Genomic DNA, 21041 nt, shown 5'->3' with positions numbered 1-21041 from the left:
GGACTATTCCAACCACCATTCCCTTCATGGGTCTGTGATGGGGTGACTATCCCACACTCACCCTGCAGGTTTGAATGCAGGCCAGATGAGCTAATTAACCCATTAGGTAGCTGATTAAGGAGGCTCAGCGAGACAGGAATAGTGGGGCCTATAAAGCCCAGGAGTTGAAAGAGAAGAGGCTGCTGGGAAAAGGCAGACACTCCCAGGAGACAGGGGAGTGAGTGGACATTGAAGTCACTCCCTGGGAAGAGGGTAGGGTTGCCAACTTTCTAATAGAAGAAAATGGAACAATTTACTCTGCCCTACCTGTTCCCTGAGGTCCTGCCCTTCTCTGAGGCCCCACCCCCTAGCCTGCTCACTCCCTCCTTCCATTGCTTGCTCTCCCCCACCCTTGCTCATTTTCACTGGGCTGGAGCAGGGGTTTGGGGTATGGGGGTGGTGAGGGCTCCAGCTGGGGGTGTGGGCTTTGGGGTGGGGCTGGGGATTAGGAGTTTAGGGAGCAGGAGGGGGTCTCTGGGCTGTGGCTGAGGGGTTTGGAATATAGGAGGGACACTCAGGGATAGGGCAGGGTGTTGGGGTGTGGGCTCTGGGAGGTAGTTTGGGTGTGGAAGGGGGTTCCAAGCTGGGGCATGAGCTTTGGAGTGTGGGAGGCAGTACGGGGCAAGGGCAGGGGCAGGGGGTTGGGATGTGTGGGGGCAGGGTGAAGGTTCGAGCTGGAAGGATGGACTTTGGGATAGGGCCGGGGACGAGAAGTCTGGAGTTCAGGAGGGGTCTCCTGGCTGCGGCTGAGGGGTTTGGCGAAGGGCTGGGGTTTGGGGTGCGGGCTCTGGGAGGAAGTTTGGGTGCGAGAGAGGGTTCTGAGCTGGGTCAGGGTTTGGGGTTTAGGAGGGGGTTTGGGGTGCAGGCTCCGGGTGGCGCTGATCTCAGGAGGCCCTGGCATTTCTCGGGGATGGGGGAAGGCCGCACAGCTCTCAGGAAGTGGCGACATGTCCCTGTGGCTCCTAGGCAGAGGGGCAGCTCCCATTGCAGCTCCCATTGGCCATGGTTCCTGGCCAATAGGAGCTGCTGAGTCGGTACTTGGAGCGGTGCCTGCAGGCAGGGGCAGCGTGCAGAACTGCCCTGGCTGCCCCTAAACCTAGCAACCAGAGGGACATGCCAGCTGCTTCCCGGGAGCCATGCAGAGCCGGGCACAGAACCTGCTAGCTCTGCACTAGCTGGACTTTTAGTGGCCCGGTCAGCTGTGTTGTGCATTCCAGTTGAAAACTGGACACCTGGCAACCCTAAAAGAGAGAGGAGGCTTTGGAGAATTGGTAGGCCCAGGAAGAAAAAGGGACCTAGCAGTAGGAAGAAGCTCAGGCAGTGAGGCCAGAGAAAGAAGTCCCAGACTGCTGAGCTGAGGGTCTCTGGGCTAGAACCATGAGAATAGGGCAGGCCTGGGTTTCCCTACCAGGCAAGAGGCACTGAAGTAGTGAGCAAGAGGACTGCCTAGGACTATTGAGTAGCTAAACTCCTCACGAAGAGGGGAACACAGATCGTGACATGGCTGGAGGGCTGAGTCACGAAGAGGATGCTGTGGTTTCTGAGGCTTCAGGAAAACAGCGGAGACAGTGTGACAGCGTGAAAACTGTGGATTGGAATGGAGGGGGTATCAGCCTTGAGCTAATCCTCAGAGTACCAGGAGGAGGCACCAATCCAGTGGTGGATGTTGAGCCCTGTAACAGGGTCATTAAAGAAAAAGACTTTGAGGAGAAAAATTGGCTATTGGACCAAACTTCACCATCATGGCTGCGGCTGCTACCCCACTGTCCCCTGAGAACCAGGGCCTTCATCATCATCCTGAGAGATGTCTGAGAGACTGGGCCTGAGAGGGACCCAGATGACTTCACCACCTGTACAGGTGCTCCAGCTGAATCCCAAACACCATCTGGGATTAAACAGGGTTGGACTTTAACAGCAGCAGCAGCTCTAGCCCATATCAAAGAACGTCCTTTCTTTCACCCAAAAGGACAGTTACTCCCTTTAGTGCCATCTAAAAGACTGTCAAAAAATTTTTTTTTCTTAAAAAGCTCTCTTCAGCTAAAGGAAAAGAGAATGTGTTAACATGAAAGCCTTAATATTTTTAGATTATAAATGCTTTAACTCTTTCCTTTTCTGTACAGACGCTCCCTGGGTTACGCAAACCCGACTTACACAAATCCGCACTTACGGAAAAAGTTCAGGAAGTTTGTTTTTTTTTGGCGCACGTAATTGTCGGGTATACCTTCCTGACTTATGCAAATTTTGACTTACACAAGGCATTCCGGAATGGGAGCGTCTGTATTTTTTAATAAATGTTAAATGGATTTTTAATGGTGTTTGCACCATGGTACTGAGCAGGCTGAGGTCTCTGTATAACAAACCCGGGATCTTATTTAACACTGTTTAATGTTGGACAGTGATGGGTTGTGTTAACACTATTGGCACATATATTACATCTAAATGAATACAACAGGCATTATGCATATATAAATAACTGAGTAAACAAAACATCAGAAGTTAAGTTATTGTTGGCTTTGCAGTATGATCATAGGAAAATTCTTACTGAGCAAAAACAAATACTATTTCAACAGAAAATATTGAATGTTAGAAAAGAGTATTGTAATTATACAGCCAACTATAACTGAAATCTTAAATCATTTATTTGCATGACAATTATAAGAAACTTGAAAATTTAAAAAATTTCAGACTTTTTCAGTCTTGATCAGGAGCTCAGCTATCACAGTACTATAGATAGATCTAATATTTATTTGTAAGGGGACTGTTGGTCCCTTATTAAAACTTAGTGGGGGTTTTTGGTTGGCTAGCTCCCAGTACCAGGGGAAAAAAAAGGGGAAGGGTTGATGGGAAACCAGGACCCTGACAGTCCTCAATGACAATGGGGCGAGGCCAAAGCTCCAGGTCAGCCTGATTGACACGGCAGGCAGGCTAATGAGGAAGTCAAAACTCCAGGGGTCCCATTCTCCATGTGAGTTGGAACTGCCTGGGCCAGAACAGGGCCAAGCTAAGGAGAGAGCAGGAGCCTGAGCTGGGCTGGGGAGCAGAGCTGCGCTGGTCAGAGGAGCAGCCAGGGGCTGGAACCGGAGCAGTGAGCAGCTGGGAAGAGTGAGGGGAACCCTGGGCAGAGGGCCCAATGCAGGGAGATGCTTCCAGCCAAAAGGCCTGGCAGGCCAGACTTGGGGGGCAGGGATCATAACCCCAACAGGGGGGCTGACACTGGGAAGGGTCCTGCCACCTAGAGCCTGAGAGGGTGTGCCCAGAGCCTGAGCAAGTGTGTGATCTGTGGCATTCCTGCAGCACAGCCAGGGCCCAAAAAGGAGGCCTGGGCCATGTGAGGGACAGACTATGAACTTCCCTTATAGTCCAGAAACTGCTGTGATATCCCCATGCCACAGAGAACATAAGAACGGCCGTACAGGGTCAGACCAAAGGTCCATCCAGCCCAGTATCCTGTCTACCGACAGTGGCCAGTGCCAGGTGCCCCAGAGGGAGTGAACCTAACAGGCAATGATCAAGTGATCTCTCTCCTGCCATCCATCTCCATCCTCTGACGAACAGAGGCTAGGGACACCATTCCTTACCCATCCTAGCTAATAGCCATTTATGGACTTAGCCACCATGAATTTATCCAGTCCCCTTTTAAACAATGTTATAGTCCTAGCCTTCACAACCTCCTCAGGTAAGGAGTTTCACAAGTTGACTGTGCGCTGTGTGAAGAAGAACTTCCTTTTATTTGTTTTAAACCTGCTGCCTATTAATTTCATTTGGTGACCCCTAGTTCTTGTATTATGGGAATAAGTAAATAACTTTTCCTTATCCACTTTCTCAACATCACTCATGATTTTATATACCTCAATCATATCCCCCCTTAGTCTTCTCTTTTCCAAGCTGAAGAGTCCTAGCCTCTTTAATCTTTCCTCGTATGGGACCGTCTCTAACCCCCTAATCATTTTAGTTGCCCTTTTCTGAACCTTTTCTAATGCTAGAATATCTTTTTTGAGGTGAGGAGACCACATCTGTACACAGTATTCGAGATGTGGGCGTACCATGGATTTATATAAGGGCAATAATATATTCTCAGTCTTATTCTCTATCCCCTTTTTAATGATTCCTAACATCCTGTTTGCTTTTTTGACCGCCTCTGCACACTGCATGGACATCTTCAGAGAACTATCCACAATGACTCCAAGATCTTTTTCCTGACTCGTTGTAGCTAAATTAGCCCCCATCATGTTGTATGTATAGTTGGGGTTATTTTTTCCAATGTGCATTACTTTACATTTATCCACATTAAATTTCATTTGCCATTTTGTTGCCCAATCACTTAGTTTTGTGAGATCTTTTTGAAGTTCTTCACAATCTGCTTTGGTCTTAACTATCTTGAGTAGTTTAGTATCATCTGCAAACTTTGCCACCTCACTGTTTACCCCTTTCTCCAGATCATTTATGAATAAATTGAATAGGATTGGTCCTAGGACCGACCCTTGGGGAACACCACTAGTTACCTCTCTCCAGTCTGAGAATTTACCATTAATTCCTACCCTTTGTAGAGCAGGGTTATGTATTTTCCTTTAACCTTTCCCATTTTTTTCCTTATTTTTCAAATGGATTGCTGTTTAATAAATTGTATTTGCTTGAACCATATGCAATGATCAGTGTGTCAGTGAAGCTTCCAGAGCAGAGAGAGTACCTGGAGTGGGGGGACATGCTAGCCCAGGGGTGGGCAAACTTTTTGGCCCAATGGCCACATTGGGGTTGCAAAACAGTATGGAGGGCCAGGTAGGGAAGACTGTGCCCCCTCCCAAACAGCCTTCCCCCCACCCCTTATCCACCCCTCCCACTTCCTGCCCCCTGACTGCCCCCCTAAGAACCTCCAAACCCATCCAACCCCTCTGCTCCTTGTCCCCAACCGACCCCCCTCCATCCACCCCCCCACCCCCTGACCACCCCCTTCCAGGACCCCTGCCCCTGACCGCCCCCTTCCAGGACCCTACCCCGTATCCATCTTACCCCCCCCAGCCCCGTTAGGAAAGTGGCCCCCCAAAAAAGGGTGGAGGGGGACGCAAAAGGAGCAGGGGCAGCCCCACCGCCCGAGAGAAGCGGCGGGTTCCCCGTAAAAGGGCCGCTTCTCTGGCCGGCTGCGTGGCCTCCCAGTGCTCCCCCTGAGTCCTCCGCCTGCGTTCCCTGCGCTCCCGCCATCTGCACAGCCCGCCTGCATATGATTTCAGTGCAGCCAGTGTTGAGTTGCCCGAGTGCCTGGCCCTGGGTCCCCCTGTTGTTGGGGGGCCTTTGCCAGGGCACCCTGTGTTCACTTGTAAATCTGCCCCTGCACCGCGCCGCCCAGCCCCGGAGCCAGCCAGGATGCGCGCTGCCAGCACAGCAAGCTGAGGCTGCGGGGAGGAAGGACAGCCGGGGAGGGGCCGAGGACAGCTGGGAGCTCAGGGGCTGGGCAGGATGGCCCCGCAGGCCAGATGTGGCTCGCGGTCCGTAATTTGCCCACCTCTGCCCTATCCACACCCCCGCCCTCTGACCACCACCCCGAACTCCTCTGCCCTCTATCCAACCCCCCCTGCCCCCTTACCACACTGCCTGGAGCACCGCTGGCTGGCGGCGCTACAGCCACGCAGCCACCGCCACCGTGCAGCACAGAGACTGGGTCAGGCCGGGCTCCGCAGCTCGCTGCCCCAGGAACTCGCAGCCCCGCCGCCCAGAGCATTGCGCCAGCGGCGGAGCGAGCGAGCTGAGGCTGCGGGAGATGGGGGATAGCAAGGGAGGGGCCAAGGGTGAGCCTCCTGGGTCAGGAGCTCGGGGGCTGGGCAGGACAGTCCTGCGGGCCGGATGTGGCCCCCGGGCCGGTTTTTGCCACCCCCCCCCCCCTGTCCTGTAAGTGAGAGTGGAAGGTAACTCCTCGAGGTCAGGCAGGCATCTGGGTAAAGGGAGTGGGAGCAAGGACTCAGATCCTTTCATGAGCCAGTTTCACCAGGGTAATGTATAAGCCAGGAAAGTTCCCCTGAATAGTGGGACCATTCCCCCGCTTACATAATGTACTCCTAGGGGAATTTTGCATCACTGTTCGTGTGCAGAATTCATGGTGGCCACAAATTTCTTTGCTTGCCCGCAGAAAAATGACAGCAGCAGGCAGACAGGTCGGTTTGGGCACCCAGAGAAACCAGCAGAGATGTAAATCACTGCCTGGAAGTAGGGGTTGGGTAGTCGTGTGTGTGAGAGAGACACTGTCCCTCTTGCTCACTATTGCAACACGCTTAGCGTGGAAGGACAGGGCTTTGGGGTATTTCTGAAGATGTAGGTGTAGGGCAGGCTCTGTTCCCTCTGACAGAGGAGAATATAGCAGCTTGCCTGCTTAGTGAATTGTTCCCATTGTTCTTTGTGAATTTCCCCAGGAGTATAAAAAAGGTATAAACATTTTAAGGCTCCTTTACATTGCCAGAGTAGTGGAAAGGGGCCTTACTGTCCTGTACAATAAGGCTTTATAAATGCTTATGGTGCTTTAATGATTAGAACTGGTCTAAATTTTTGTACTGAAAAAATTTCCTAACATAATGTGCTCCATGAACTGTTTACTACTGACCTTTTGGGAGATGGTCAGTAGCCAATATAAATTGTGAGTTTGAGTCCCCAGCCATCACTTGTTTTTCAGTTTCCTATGATATAACACTGAGCATACAGCTGCATATTATTTGTTGACTAATAATTAGAAGTAAAGGGTCAATACTAGCAACATTACTATTAGACGGGGGGGGGGGGTGGATTTCCTCCAATGCTCCCCACTCCCATTCTCCATCCATTGTACTCTAGTTTAAGTAAATTACCAAAATAATTGAAACTAGCTGGATTATATTGCATTATTGACCAAAAAAATGCAAAATTTTAAAATGTGTGCAGAATTTAATTTTTTTTGGCACAGAATTCCCCCAGGAGTAATAATGATAGGACTTGATCTTAACACCAGACTTGTAATATTGTTTTAAACAGAAATGTATAAATCCTATTTGCGATCTCATCCCTAATAATGCCTACAATTTGGCCTGCCACTGATGAGACAGTTAGTTGTTCCTCCCTATTCTCTCTCCTCAAAGATTAGGATTATGTTTTCTTTTGCTTATCTCCAATTCTTTCTTGGTACCTCCCCTCTCTTCAAGTAACTGTTAAAAACTTGTTATTGGATTAGTAATCTCCTCTGATGCCTCTTTTAGGATCCTGAGATTAGGATGATAACCTATGCAACAATGTTATAAGAACAAGGATTGTTCTAACTGGAGAAAAGATGTTTAAGAGGGGATATATTAGAAGTCTTCAGGATGTACAAGGGATACCATGAGAACATGTGGAGAAGATATTTGAACTGAATCAGTGATAAACCAAAGGAGATAAACCAAAGGACTCAGGAAGAAAGCAGTCAGAGACATGGGCTAAAAATAAGTAAACTATATTTGAAAAGAGCTTTGTTTTGTTTGAAATAGACAGTTTTAATGCAGAGGGATTGTAAATTTTACCTTCAAAAGGTCAGAGAAGTTGAAACAACTCATAGTCTAGTTCCTCTTTCAACACTAATACTTGAAAGAAAATATCTGGCCACAAGGTGGTTGACATTTTAATCAATGCTTTTGTCACATCAAGAACTAACATTCTAATTTTTGTCTGTAGGTTTTCCAGTTAATTCTCTTCTATTTGTACAAGGTTAAAAAGTCATATTGCCTATATGGACTAAGTCTGCCTATCCTATTGTGATAAAGTTCTTCCTCTACCTTGGTGGGTCCTGTGCTTATTGGCAGATTTTGCTAGCCTCAGAGATCTTCCTGTGTTGGATCAGTTGTTGTGAGGTTTTGAGGGGAACCGGGGCGTCCTCTACCCTGGGTTCCAGCCCAGGGCCCTGTGGACTGCAGCTGTCTAGAGTGCCTTCTGGAACAGTTACACAACAGCTACAATTCCTTGGGCTACTTCACCATGGCCTCCTCCCAACACCTTCTTTGTTCTCATCACAGGACCTTCCTCCTGATGTCTGTTAATGCTTGTACTCCTCAGTCCTCTAGCAGCACATCCTCTCACTCCCGGCTCCTCACACACACCACTAACTGGAGTGAAAGCCTTTTTATACCAGGTGTCCTGATTAGCCTTAATTAATTCTAGTAACTTCCCAATTGGCTACATGTGTCCTAATTAGCCTGCCTGCCTTAATTAGTTCTAGAAAGTTCCTGAGTGTTCTGGAATAGTCCCTGTTATCTTACCCAGGGAAAAGGGACCTGCTTAACCTGGAACTAATGTATCTACCTTCAACTGCTCTCTTGTAGTTATCTGGCCTGACCCTGTCACACTATCTTTATGCTGAAAGAGTTTCTTCTGTATCTAGTAATGGGTTCATTTTAACATTTTTGTACTTGCTGTGTAAGGCTTATTTGGCATAAGTCCCACTTTGTATAAGATGTTCTGCTTTCTTACTCACCAGGACAGTCCCTGTTTTTCAGCTTACAAAAGGATTTCTGGATTGTATGTTTTTTGGCTCTTAGCTATAGAACTCAATTCCACTAAAATTCAGGCTCTGAAGGGTGAATTCTGACTGCAGATACAAAATAATAGTTGTTTTATGTTGCCCCAGTGCCAAGCACCATTCAAAATTTTTAAACAAAATACACAGCAAGATATCACTATTTCTTCTGTAAAGCCATTTACTGTGTTTGCATCCACAGGTAGCAGCCACTAGAACAAGGGTGGGCAAACTATGGGCGGGCTGGATCCACCTCCTCAGGGCTTTGGATCTGTCCCATGGGATTGCCACCCCCATGCCACCACGGGCCCTACACTGCTCCCAGAAGCGTCTGGCACCACATCCGTGTGGCCCCTGGGGGAGGGGAAGCAGAGGGCTCCACGCGCTGCCCTTGCCTGTGGGTACCTCCCCCAAAGCTCCCATTGGCTGCACGCTGCCCTCTCTCACCCAGGATCCTCATTTGCCATTTGCTTCCTGGAGCGGCGCAGGGCTGGGGCTGGGGCCAGGGCAGATAGGTAGGCAAGGAGCCTGCCCTGGTCCCGATGCACGCCACTGCCACCCTGTAGCCGCTCCAGGTAAGCAGTGCCAGGCTGGAGCCTGCACCTCAAACTCCTGCACTCCGCACCCCAACTCCCTGACCTGAGCTCCCTGTCTGCACCCCAACCCCCTGCTTCACTGTGCACCCCTCCTACACTCCAACCCCCAGCCCTGAGCCTCCTCCCGCACTCCACACCCCTCTCTGAACCACTGCCCTGAGCCCCGTCGCGCACTGTGCACCCCCTCCTGCACCCCAACCCCGTTCCCTGAACCCTCTCGTACACTCCGCACCCCTCCTCTACCCCAACCCCTTGCCCTGAGCTCCTTCCTGCACACCGCACCCCTTCCCACACCCCCTCCCTCTCACAGCCCAATTGCCTGCCCCAGCCCTGCATTCATGGCTTTGCTTGCAATTTCCCCACCCAGATGTGGCCCACAGGCCAAAAAGTTTGCCCACCCCTGCACTAGAAGATGTATGTGACAAAGACATATGCACACAGTTCTAAATGTATTCTTAATATAGTGTTAGAACAAAACCCAGAACAAAAAACAATAACCCTGTAGTCAAATTCTGAATTCTTGGGTCAGTTTTTAGTTTGTTTTGAGACAAAACTCCCATTAATTTCAACAAGAGTTTTGCCTGAGAGAGAATTCATGATTTGGCCCTATATTACTACTCAGTTTTAGCCAACACAATAAGATCAATGGAGAGTTTTCATACAGGACTGTCCCATTTTCCAAAATACAGATGTTCTAGGCTACTAACATACAAAAATGTAATCAATGTTCCCAACAACTTTTTTTAGATTCCTCCATGTCACTTTCGGGATGAGCCAACAAGCAACCAGAATAAAGACTTTATTAATTTATAAAAAAAAATACAATTTTCCATGTTTTTGTAAATTTAAATTGCAGACCTAAAAGATTGATCATTGATCTTACAAAAGATTTACACCAGATGAAGACTGATTCCTACCATCACAGATTATATTGCCTTTTTAGCAAAATGGCTGCCACTAGAAACAGGCTTAGAAATGCCAGCTGTAATTTAAAATTGAATTAGAGTGGGAAGTGCTTCTGAAATTTAAAACAGATTAAAAGATTAGGAGACTGAACAAAATGAGTACACTTCTAGATTTTTTAAAGTATTTTTTAAGGAAAATTCTAAGTTAGGACTGTGGCAACATCTTTAATTCAGATCTTTGTGTATTACAGGATATAGAATCCCATAGAGGGTTCCACAACACTAGATGATGTTCAATCCCCTGTAATACACCGGCTTGTCTTTCAATTCACTTGAGAATCCCACATATTCTGTGAAGTCTATCTGCACAATCACATCCATATACCATGTTGTTCATTACTATTTGTATTGTACTTATTTATGTCTTTAAATTATAAACTCTTCGCTAGGGGAAGTTCTTTGCTGCTGCATACGCAGTGTCTGACATCTGTTAATATATACCTATGGCTCTCCTTTAAGTTTAAGGAATAGAAATCTGTTTTAGCTGCTGATGGACCAGGGATCTAGTTCCGGTGTTGTATTAATGTGACTATGTTGTGATTGCATCTATTGTCTGAAAACAGATTCTTTTCTCTGGATTCCCAGGAAGATCTACCAATGCTCTTCAATTCTGAACTATAGCATCATTTGCTATTCCAATCCCACGTCCACATTCTTACTCTACAGCACTCTGTAATGCACCCTAACTTCAACCCCAACCAGTTAATCCAAAATACTGCTGCCAAACCATCTGTCTTTTCCACTGTGTCACTCTCCTCAGTGAGACACATCACGGGCTACCCACTACACTGCACATTAAATTCTAACTTCTAGTCTTCCAAGGATGATATGGCACAACCTCTACCTACCTTTATGATTTGTGGGTCCTTTGCACATCACTCCCACACTAATTTTTCTTACAAAGGTCCTTGTGTCTTCTTTCAGGTTGTCCCTTATACCCAAATACTGCCCTCCAAACCTGTTGGTTAAGTCACCTCCCTCTAGGGTGACCAGATAGCAAGTGTGAAAAATCAGGGTAGGGGGCAATTGGTGACTATATAAGAAAAAGCCCCAAATATCAGGACTGTCCCTATAAAATCGGGACATCTGATCACCCTACCTCCCTCTTTTCATTTCAATCCCTCCTAAAAAATCACTTCTGCCATTTTGCCTATGATGGATGAGGGGCAGGAAAGGTAAACAAAAACCAACAACAGAACCATTAAGATGTGTATTTGCCTGATTTCTTCTTTTTAGCGGATGTGCAACATGCCTCAGGTGGCATGTGACCAGGATTCATCACCGAATCTGGTCCGCTATTTGGATCATTAGCATCCCCAGCTTGGGCCAGGTACTGATGGGGAGTGCAATGTGAACACTGATCCATGACCCCTCTGCTTAACTGAATAGCCATATCATCTTATAATTCTCATCCTTGTCCTTCCCTCCCCTCTTCTCTTATTACCCTAACTAATTGTGTCTTGTTGACCAGGGACCATGTCTTTACTTGCTTTGTAAGGCAGACAGCACACTTCAGGGCACTTGGAAAATACAAAAAGTTATTTTTAAACAGAGAAGTAAGGCGATGTAATGGAACAATCATAAAGCAAAGAGCCAGATATTCCTTATTTCTAACCCTGGCTCTGCTGCTGACTTTTAGTGTGTGACATTTGGCAAATCATTTGAGGCCTAATCATGTGAGGTATTGAGCATCTTCAATTCCATGCCTTGCAAAACTAGGCTCTTAACTTCTCTCAGCTAGCTTTTCTGGTGTGCAGAAGCAGTAACAGCAGGGGAAGAGGACATATGCAACGTCATTAACAACAGGGCAAGACGGCAAAACAGAGCACCCCTAAGAACTTATTGTGAGAGGAAGAGATGTCTCAAGAGACATATTTTGTGACTTCCCATGCTTTAGTAGAAGGAGCAGGGATTCTCAGAGTACAGTGCTTTCAAGTCACACCCCCAGTGCATCCTACTGGACTCTACTAAAGGATGCTAGGAGAGGATAAAATGAGAACCACCTATGTATCTCATATGGAGATTGTAACATTAACTTATTAAAGATCACAAGGCGTTGAAAATGTAACACACTATATAGGTTTTTTAAATTATTAGATGGTAATACTAGCAATGCAGAAAATACTTATACCAGTACAAATACTTGTCCACAGTGTTGAATAATGTTTCCAAATGGTATGTAACACAGCACCAATGGATTCTAGTGAATTCATGTTTTGTGATAATGGCCAAATCCTCACTTCTCTCCCATCATTACTTCAGTATCTATACAACTTTTAGTTCTTTCAGGTCCTGAAATGTATCATTAATATTTTAAGTTTGCTTTGACTTCTTAAAGGATCCCTAAGAAGGCAACTGTCTTTTTTTGGTCATATTGTTGGTAGAAAGAAGTCAGTATCCGTAATTTCTGTTACAATGGTAGGAGTCACTTTCGAATGACAAGAAAATAAACCTATAAGAAAACAATAATGCTGCTTGATATTGTTGGTTTTCATATGTGACAGATCGATTTAGAAGCTAAAGTCAGGGAGGTAGCCAAATGATGAAAGATCTAGATGAGTGGCATTTTCTAATAAAAACTTGCAGTTATGCTCAACATGTAAATAGTAGCAGTGTGCTACTATTATTCATCCTAGTAAATGAGTTATAAATAATCCTTATGCAAAGAATTTTACTATAATTTGCTGTTTAAATTGCAGGTTGTTGTTTGGTGTAAACTCAGTGGCTAAATTAATCTCTTGTGTAACTAGACTCAGTCAGTTGAGTTCACCAGGTGAATTTGGCTCATCAAATCAATTATATACTAACAATATTTGTATGAATATATAATCAAGCTAGTAAGGACAGGAAATAGATACTAGTTAGAATAAGTGTAGCTGGTAGTTCTGTATGGTACACCTCCATATGGTGAAAATCAAATAATCCTTTTTCTTTTGATTTTTCTCTGACTGCAAGACTCCTGTAGTTCTCTCTGAATTGTCTCACAAGACAGACTGGATGGCTTAGTAGTAGCAGTGCTACTTTAGCTCAGTCAATAGAAGGATCTGTTTTACATAAGCAGGCACATCTGACATATTCCATCCAGTAGAGGGCAGTGTTACACTTGTACACAAACCAGGACATTGCAACCTATGGGAGGAACAACAGGAAAGTTCAGATGACAGCTTAAACTAGGTAGATTTGTAGAACCAGTTATTTCTGTGATAAAGCTAATACTCTATTGACTCTAGATCTTTGAATCACTTGAGTCACAAAGTTGCCAACCTGATTAAGATTTATCTGAAACAGAAGCTGCCATAGGAGGAAATCTATTTGACAGACTTGACTACATGGTTATTGTAAATTACTATTTTTACGGTACCCAAAAATGTGCTAGATGTTTTACACACAAATAAGAAGGTAGCCTCTGCCCTGAAGAGCTTAATATATATAAAAAAAGAGAAGATGAGGGATAAAGATTATAAAGAAGAGCTTGAGGATTCTGCACCCATCTTGGATTTTGTATTTTATCATTTGTTTTTAATAAAGATTTTAAATAACTTTTTATATAAAATGAATATACCATGCTGTATAAAAGCCCTACTGTGGCCAGTAATACTATTCCATTTCTGGATGGTTCACGAGGGACTAACAATTCAAAAATCAAAACCATGGCTAGGTCTGCATTCGGAGTGCCTGATACATACATCAACAATGCACTTAGTGTACTGCCAAGCTGTGCTTTTGCCAGTATAGTTTATTTCAAGCTTCCCCAACAAGTGAAATAAGCTATACTGTCAAAAACACAGTTTTACAGGTATAACTGTTTACATTGCCAGCATAGCCATGTCAGTCACAAGTCACATCTCATTACACCCCTGAACAACATATCTATGCTGGCAAAAATCTGTAGCCTAAACCAGTTCTATGTCTTCGTTACAGAGTCAACACTTCTTCCTTCTACTAAAGTGTGTGAAGTCCCAGTATGCATCTCCTGAGGCATCCTTCCCTCTTACAAGAAGTCTGCCAGCAAAACCAGGGAAGATTGGATTTGACATTCCTGATATTTACAAGCTAAAAAGCAAGAAGGGGGGGGGGGGAATGTCAGGCCTCATTATATGTCATAAAGAAGCAAAAGAGGGCAAACAGAATTTTTAAAATAAATCCTTTGAAGGTCGCCTTTACTTATCACTTAATCCCCAAAGTGTCAGAAGGAAGAGAAGAAATTTTAAGTTGTTTTCAACAACTTTATATTAGTGAGACTAGAAAAGCGGAAATAACATTTTAAGGGCTAAGCTTGCAAAGGAATACACATAGATGGCGCTTAAACGTACTGACTTGTGAGTGGACATCCATGTAGACTCTACTGGAAAACTGCGTCCTTAATAACCCAATTCTGCAAACATTTATTCATGCGTTTAACTTTATTTCCAATGAGACTACTCATGTATTTGAAATTAAGCATGTGCACAAGCATTTGTAGGATCAGGGCCTAAAGTTACATACTGGAAAGTTGTCATAAAAATGCATTTTTTCATGTTCTGAACCCAAGGAACAATTTGAATAATTCTAAATTAACCCCAAGAAGTCTTGTTAGCAAAATTCCCATTAATCTGACTAGAATAAAATGGGAAAATTGAGGGGACAAGGCATTAAAAACAGGTAGTCAGAAAAGCCATAATTTAATCCTACAAATTCCCCTCTTGCAATAACCTTTAGCACAACCAAACCTTCAGAATGCCACTAAATTCAACATCTTTATTCTTTCCTATTTCCCTTTTAGGAGAACTGAGAGAGGGAACAGGAAAAGCATATGGTGAGTCTGGAGTAGAGATGAGAAGGAGAATGAGTAAAGGATGCGGGGAAGATGAGGACAATAGGGATAAGGAGTGCAGCAAATTAAATGGAGGGTGTTATAAAAAGGTGCTAGAGTAATCTGAATTAGTTTGATCAGTTTGTTTACACTATGGGAATTGTACATGATCAGATGGAAATGAGAATTCCATACACAAAACAGACAAAATCCACTGCCATTTACATTATTATGGATATTACTGGATTTCCAGTGCCCAGAAAGTACTAGCAATCACATGGGAAAAACAGAAAGACTTTAGATAACTTGTGGAGTTAATGTTTTCTCTACTCCCTATAGAGCAAAGTCTGAAAATTAAAAATGCAGATTCTTACTACTGTGGATTGGTGGGAAAAGGCAGATGCATTTAAAACCAGGATGCTAATTTAGTTTATTTATAGGCTTTTCTATTGCACTCATCTAGGTAGTACCCTAGCACTTCAAAAACATTCATTAATTTATCTTCACAAGACACTAGTGAGGTAGAGAAGCATTATTATCCTCATTTTATAGATGGGGAACTGAGTCATGAAGATACTTGCCCAAGGTCACACAAGAAGTCAGAGACAGAAAGGAATCAAGCCAGATTTCCTATCAGGACAGTGTCTTAACTGCAAGATCATCCTCCTGCAAAGTAAAAACTAAAAGCTTGTTTTGTAAAATACCATTCACCTATTGTGTCAAAAGCAAGGTATTTGATGTTAAGAAAGAGCTGACTCTACAAACAGATGCATCTTAGGCCTGGTCTACACTGGGGCGGGGGGGGAGGTTCGAACTAAGGTAAGCAAGTTCAGCTACGCAAATAGCGTAGCTGAACTCGAAGTACCTTAGTTCGAAGTACTTACCCATCCTCACGGCGCGGGATCGAAGATGAGACGCGATATATCGAACTCCGAGAAGTCGATTGCTACCCGCCGACCCGGGCGGGTAGTATGGACGTACCCTAAGAATGCACTTGGTGCAATACGGCTTGAAGAAAACAGACCATTACGCTATGCATCAGTCACGCACATCACAGAGGAAGAGGGCACACAAAAAGAAACCATATTTAACAAGTATTTTGCTGCCCACACTTTCATCAACAGGGACTGTGCCTTCTTTAGTTTTTGTACAGTACTGAATGCATTGTGTGTGCTGCTGGAAACAATAAAATAACATGGTCGTCATCTGTGTGTGCTTTTATGAGTGAGTTTGGAGTCAGTTCTAAAGAAACCATTCCTTGTAGCATCACTGAGACTAGAGAATCATTCTCTAATTGTCAGGGTACAACATTCACATTATGCATCATCCAGGAAGTGACATATCTGTCCTTGGCTTCCTATACTACTAAAAGAGTTGCTGTCCAACTTATTCTGTGAAACTCGTTCATTTATTTGGAAGACTTCATTACCCATGTGAACAACACTCTTAAGAGTGAGATCACATCTTAGGTGGGCTGTTCTCCAGACCTACCCATATTTTGTTGTTATAATGGTGGCCTACCTTTCTATCATCAGGTGTAGCCACTGCGTCAGCTCCTGCTCCATCCCCTTTGCCAGCATATTAATTTAGTCCTCTGGCAAAAACACAGTCCACCCCTTCTGAGGTATTATGTCCACCAAACTGGACTGGCATGTTCATCCCTTACTCTGTCTTCCTGGAGTCTTGTAGCAAAACCAACAGAAGGAAACAAAATACAGGTTTCTCTGGGGTTACCAGCTCTGCTCAAAATCATGAGCTGAGTCCCCAAAGCCCCTCTTTCATAGGGTTGTTTAGGCAAGCCAGGCAGGTTTTCAGGGCATGGTTATTTTTGTAGAGGGACCTACTGGCCTCCCGCTCCCTGGAAAGGACCATAAACCATTCCTACTTCTTCCAGAGAGCCTCCACCACAGGTCAGGCATCTCCCCTGAGCTCGCACTAGAAGACGCCCAGGAACAGGTGGCCCCTGGGGGGGGTCACAATCTCTGTTCGGAGGGCAGGGCGCTAAATGGCCCTTCCCCGGCATTCCTCGCCTCCCGACTCCTTCCGCAGCGCTCCAGCCACAAGGGGCGGCGAGCTCAGAGCCCGCTCAGCCCCGCGCCTACCTCGCCCCGTCCACGCCAGGCTGAGGGGAAGCTAGGAGCATGTTAGCCCAGCCCTTTCCCAGGCGGGCTCTAAAGGCCCCGAAGCGGCTAAGGGGTGTGTGTATAACACCTAAGTGGGGATGACACAGCTGCTTCATCACAACACAGCGACCCGAGCTCTGATCCACCCGTGGCTTGTGAGGGGGTGTCACGGCAGGGACGTCGCGCTTTAGCTGAGCCCCGAGCTCTGCACTGAAAGCGGCTCCTCGTGTGATAGGGCGGGGATCAGGCAGCAGAGGGAGCGGGGAGACTGGTGTCTCCTCAGGACCGGCGGGGGAGGGGGCAGCCTCTCGAAGTCCCTTCCCCCCACCAGCGCGCCCCCGCCAGCTAGCTCGCTCTGGGGCCGCTCCGCTCTGCTCCCGGCATCTCCGCCGCACACGCTGCCGTGGCCCCGCCTGAGCGGCGGCGCCGGGGACCGCAGCGCGCATGCTCGGCGCGGGCGCCATTTTGGTGGGGCCGGGAATTATCCAGCGGGAGCGGCGGAGCTCGCTGGGCCCGGCTCGGAGGCAGCGGCGAGCGGGTGCCGGCTGCGGAGATGGCCAACATCGCGGTACAGAGGATCAAGCGGGAGTTCAAGGAGGTGTTGAAGAGCGAGGAGGTCAGAGCTCCCCCCGTCCCGGCGGTGTGCCCGCCGCCCGTCCTCCTCCCGCGGCTGGGGGAGGGTCTGTCCCGGCCTCTCGGCAGAGGGGGAGGGTAACGGCGACTCCCGGGGATGAGGGACTCAGCAGCGCGGGGACACGGGAGTCCTCGCCCGCTCCGGGCAGCGGGAGTCTGGTGGGGCGGGGGCCGGGGAGAAGGACCCAGAGGCCCGGCCTGGAAGGGGTAGGAAGTGTGGCTGGGCAGCGAGCGAGCTGCCTGGGCAAGGCCGGGAAACCCCCGGGTAAAGCGCCCCTCCCCCACCCTCCTGAGGTTGGTCTGGCCCAAAAGGGAGGCTCGGGATCCTAATACCCGGGCGGGCCGCGCGCGGGTGGGGGGCGGCGGCTCCCCACTGACACAGCTGGTGATCCTTGTATTTCGCGGCAGGGGCACTGGGGAGAGGCTTTCCCGTGGGATCTGAAAGGCGATGGGGCAGAGACAGGAGTGGCGAGTAATGACTCGGGTGCATTTCATTCAGCTCCCTGGTCGGCGTGTGACTGATATTGCAGCGAGTAATACTACTTTTTTTTAAACGAATGCAATTAAAAACCTATTTTGTTAGATTTCCTTAATCCAGGGGCTTCCTTTTATACCAGGTTGTGTCACCCGGGTGTGCAGGGCTTTATCCCTTCCACCCCCTGATATCCCAGTTATCTGATGCCCTGTTTATCATCCCTGAAACAGGGACGTCTTGTAATTGGGAAAAGAAGCTGACTTTTTTAGGGAAGTGATAAAGAACTTTCAGTTTATTTCCAGGGACTGTGTAATAGCATTGATAGTGATTGTATCAGAGCTGTTTTCATTGTGTCTGTAGATCTGTATTGGTGACTGTCAACCAGATAGGTTTTGATGGCTGTGTCGTCACTATCATACTCAACAAGGATGATGAGGCATGTTGTATGTCTGTGAAATATTAATGTGCAGTTTGACTCTGAAAACTGATGGTTTTAGACTCTGTACAGATCAGGATAATTCATAGTTGGAAAACTAAGATGCTAGTAACTTCCTGAGGATTTGTGTTCCTTACATAAAACATGTTTAGTATTGCTGTAGTTGATGTGCTGTGCTAACAATGTTGTTGTTATACAGCTCAAAATAAACTATTCTCCAGAAAATCTTAAAGCCTAATTTCTAGAGCTGTTGTGCAATGTGATACTCAAATTGATTTCAATGTGAGTTCTAGTGCACAATGATTACAGAACACAAATACTAAATTACAAGTTATCCTGAGTGGTCAGCTGTGTATTCGTATGGTGAAATTAGAATAGCCTATAGTGTTTACTTTCTCTGATCAATACAGCTTAAAGTTGATTGCATATGCCTTTGTATTAGAAAGCACTTACTGAACACTCCACATTTTGTGCTTGCATTATTTAGAAAAGAGAAACCTTAATGTATGCAACAGTGATATAAACATAGTCAGATCTTTGACTATTCTTATAAAAAAGCTTGGGACCATGGAGCAATTTTGTTTTCAATTCCTGGTTAATTAATATATGTGCAGGAGATATTTAGTGCATTGAAGAGTAAAAAAATTACAATATATACTCCCCCAGTTGACTGAATTTTGATACAACCATTATTTTTGCAGGATTCCTTCATCTTTTAAATTAAACATGTAAGAGAGCATTACCTCTTTTCCAGTATTCAGCTATTACTAGTAGTTAAACTATCCATACATATATAATCACTGTTTACATTACACACTTTCTGCTGGTATTCTGAATACATAGTTCATTTATGTAATCGTGGATGTTTAATATAATGGCAAACTTATTCTGGATACTTGTATTGGGAATACCTTGGCTTGATTTTTCAAAGTCTGAGTAAACTTTTTTTTCAGCTGTAGTGTGAAAACATTCAATATGAGGAGGAGAATGGAGGGATGACTAGATTTTACTGGTCCAGGGAGGAAACTGCTGAGGCTAGGTAACTTTTTTTTTTTTTTTTTTAAAGTGAGTTGTGCATTGACAATCTGAATCTCAGACTTCAAAAAAAAAATTGGTTGTCACAAATCATATAGCTAAAATGTGTTACTTTTAAAATAAAATTGTCTTGCATCAAGGAGAAGTTGCCAATCTTATCTGCACTTAAGCATTCTTAGAGTGGTGTGCCGAGCTTTAGCTGAACATGAAAACTGACACTCAATCTGTTTCCCTATAAATGCCACCAAATGGCATTTGCTCCCATATTGCATTTTGGAGAGAGAACATACAGAGTTTTCAATTTATGTTCTTCCCAGAGTGCATTCTGGGCCTAGCTAAGTGGGAGCCAGCCAGAGGCAGTTTTAGAAGAGGATGGGGCAAATACTTAATTTCTTCTGCAGTTCAGAGATCTTTACAATAAGATAGAGGCCAATTTTCAATCTTAGGTGAATGGAAGATTTATAAAATGTATATTTCCTAGCCATACTTTTCCTATCTAATGCCCTGTTTCTTTGTCTAGAAATGCTAATTTGGGTGTATCTTTAAGATAATCCCCCTCGCCCCCCCAACCTGCTTTCACTTCCTGGCTTAAAGTTGATGAGCCAACGATTTTTTTTAATTGATTTTGTGCTTTCTTTTGCTTATTTTGTGTGAGGACCTGAAATGCTTTTTAAAAAAATGTTTTGTTCTTGCCTATTAGTTTATTTTGAGTTCTCACACCTGAACTAAAGTAGTGGGATGTTGAATTTTTAGCAGACATCCTTTTAACCTAGTGTATTTGAATTAAACAGGTATGATCAAAAATGAGTTTTAAACAATGGAAGACTTGTCCTCTCATTGCCTTTATTTAGACTAGGATTTAGAGTATTATGTTAGCACGTTGGCTTATGTGCTAACAAATGTGATTAAAAATTCTAGTATAGACAAGGCACAAGCTGTATTTAACGTGTATTAAACTGGTCAAGTTAAAACCTCATTGCGCCTGCTTTCACAGCTTTTAACTTGAACAGTTTAATAGTTGTTAAAGGCAATATAAGCAGCAAAGACAATGGGAATTGCGAGAAGTGGCACGGACTGGCCGCTGCTTCCCGCTGGTCCAATTTTCAGGGAACAGCGAACCGCAGCCACTGGAAGCTGCGGACTGCTGTGCCTATGGACGGTAAATGTAAACAAATTGTCTCACGGCCCGCCAGCAGATTACCCGGTTGGGCCGCAGATTGCCCACCACTGATCTAATATATTTATGTAGTGTTATAGACGTATATGCTTTACAGAAATAAGACACAGTCCCAGCATTGAGGAGTTTGCAATCTAAATTAGACAAACACAGGAAATGAGAACTGATGAAAATGGAGAGGAGGGTGAAAAACTACGGACTGTTCTAGAGAAACGGCACCTTTACTCAGTGCAGGAGCTACTAGCACTATCAAGAGCTGGCATATTGTTT

General features: G+C 45.4%; 1 protein-coding gene and 1 long non-coding RNA gene across 3 annotated transcripts in view; one reads left to right on the top strand and one right to left on the bottom strand.

The window, feature by feature from the left end:
* Positions 1-10053: 10053 nt before the first annotated feature.
* LOC120405822 lies at positions 10054-17272 on the bottom strand. The gene is made up of 3 exons (XR_005598907.1): positions 16778-17272; positions 16414-16574; positions 10054-13229 (listed from the first exon to the last, which is right to left on the bottom strand). It is a non-coding gene; the product is annotated as an uncharacterized LOC120405822 (long non-coding RNA).
* A 149-nt stretch (positions 17273-17421) lies between these two features.
* UBE2K (ubiquitin conjugating enzyme E2 K) overlaps positions 17422-21041 on the top strand; it is a 69632-nt gene continuing 66012 nt past the window's right edge. The window contains exon 1 of one of the 2 annotated variants that reach the window (XM_039539606.1): positions 17422-17631. In XM_039539606.1, coding sequence (XP_039395540.1) covers positions 17569-17631 — 63 coding nt within the window. In that variant the 5' untranslated portion in view covers positions 17422-17568. The remainder of the gene's footprint in view (positions 17632-21041) is intronic. The other variant, XM_039539607.1, reaches the window with a different exon arrangement.

Source organism: Mauremys reevesii, linkage group 5 (assembly GCF_016161935.1).
Source record: "Mauremys reevesii isolate NIE-2019 linkage group 5, ASM1616193v1, whole genome shotgun sequence".
Classification (NCBI taxonomy): Eukaryota; Metazoa; Chordata; order Testudines; family Geoemydidae; genus Mauremys; species Mauremys reevesii.
This window is presented reverse-complemented; position numbering and strand designations above follow the sequence as displayed.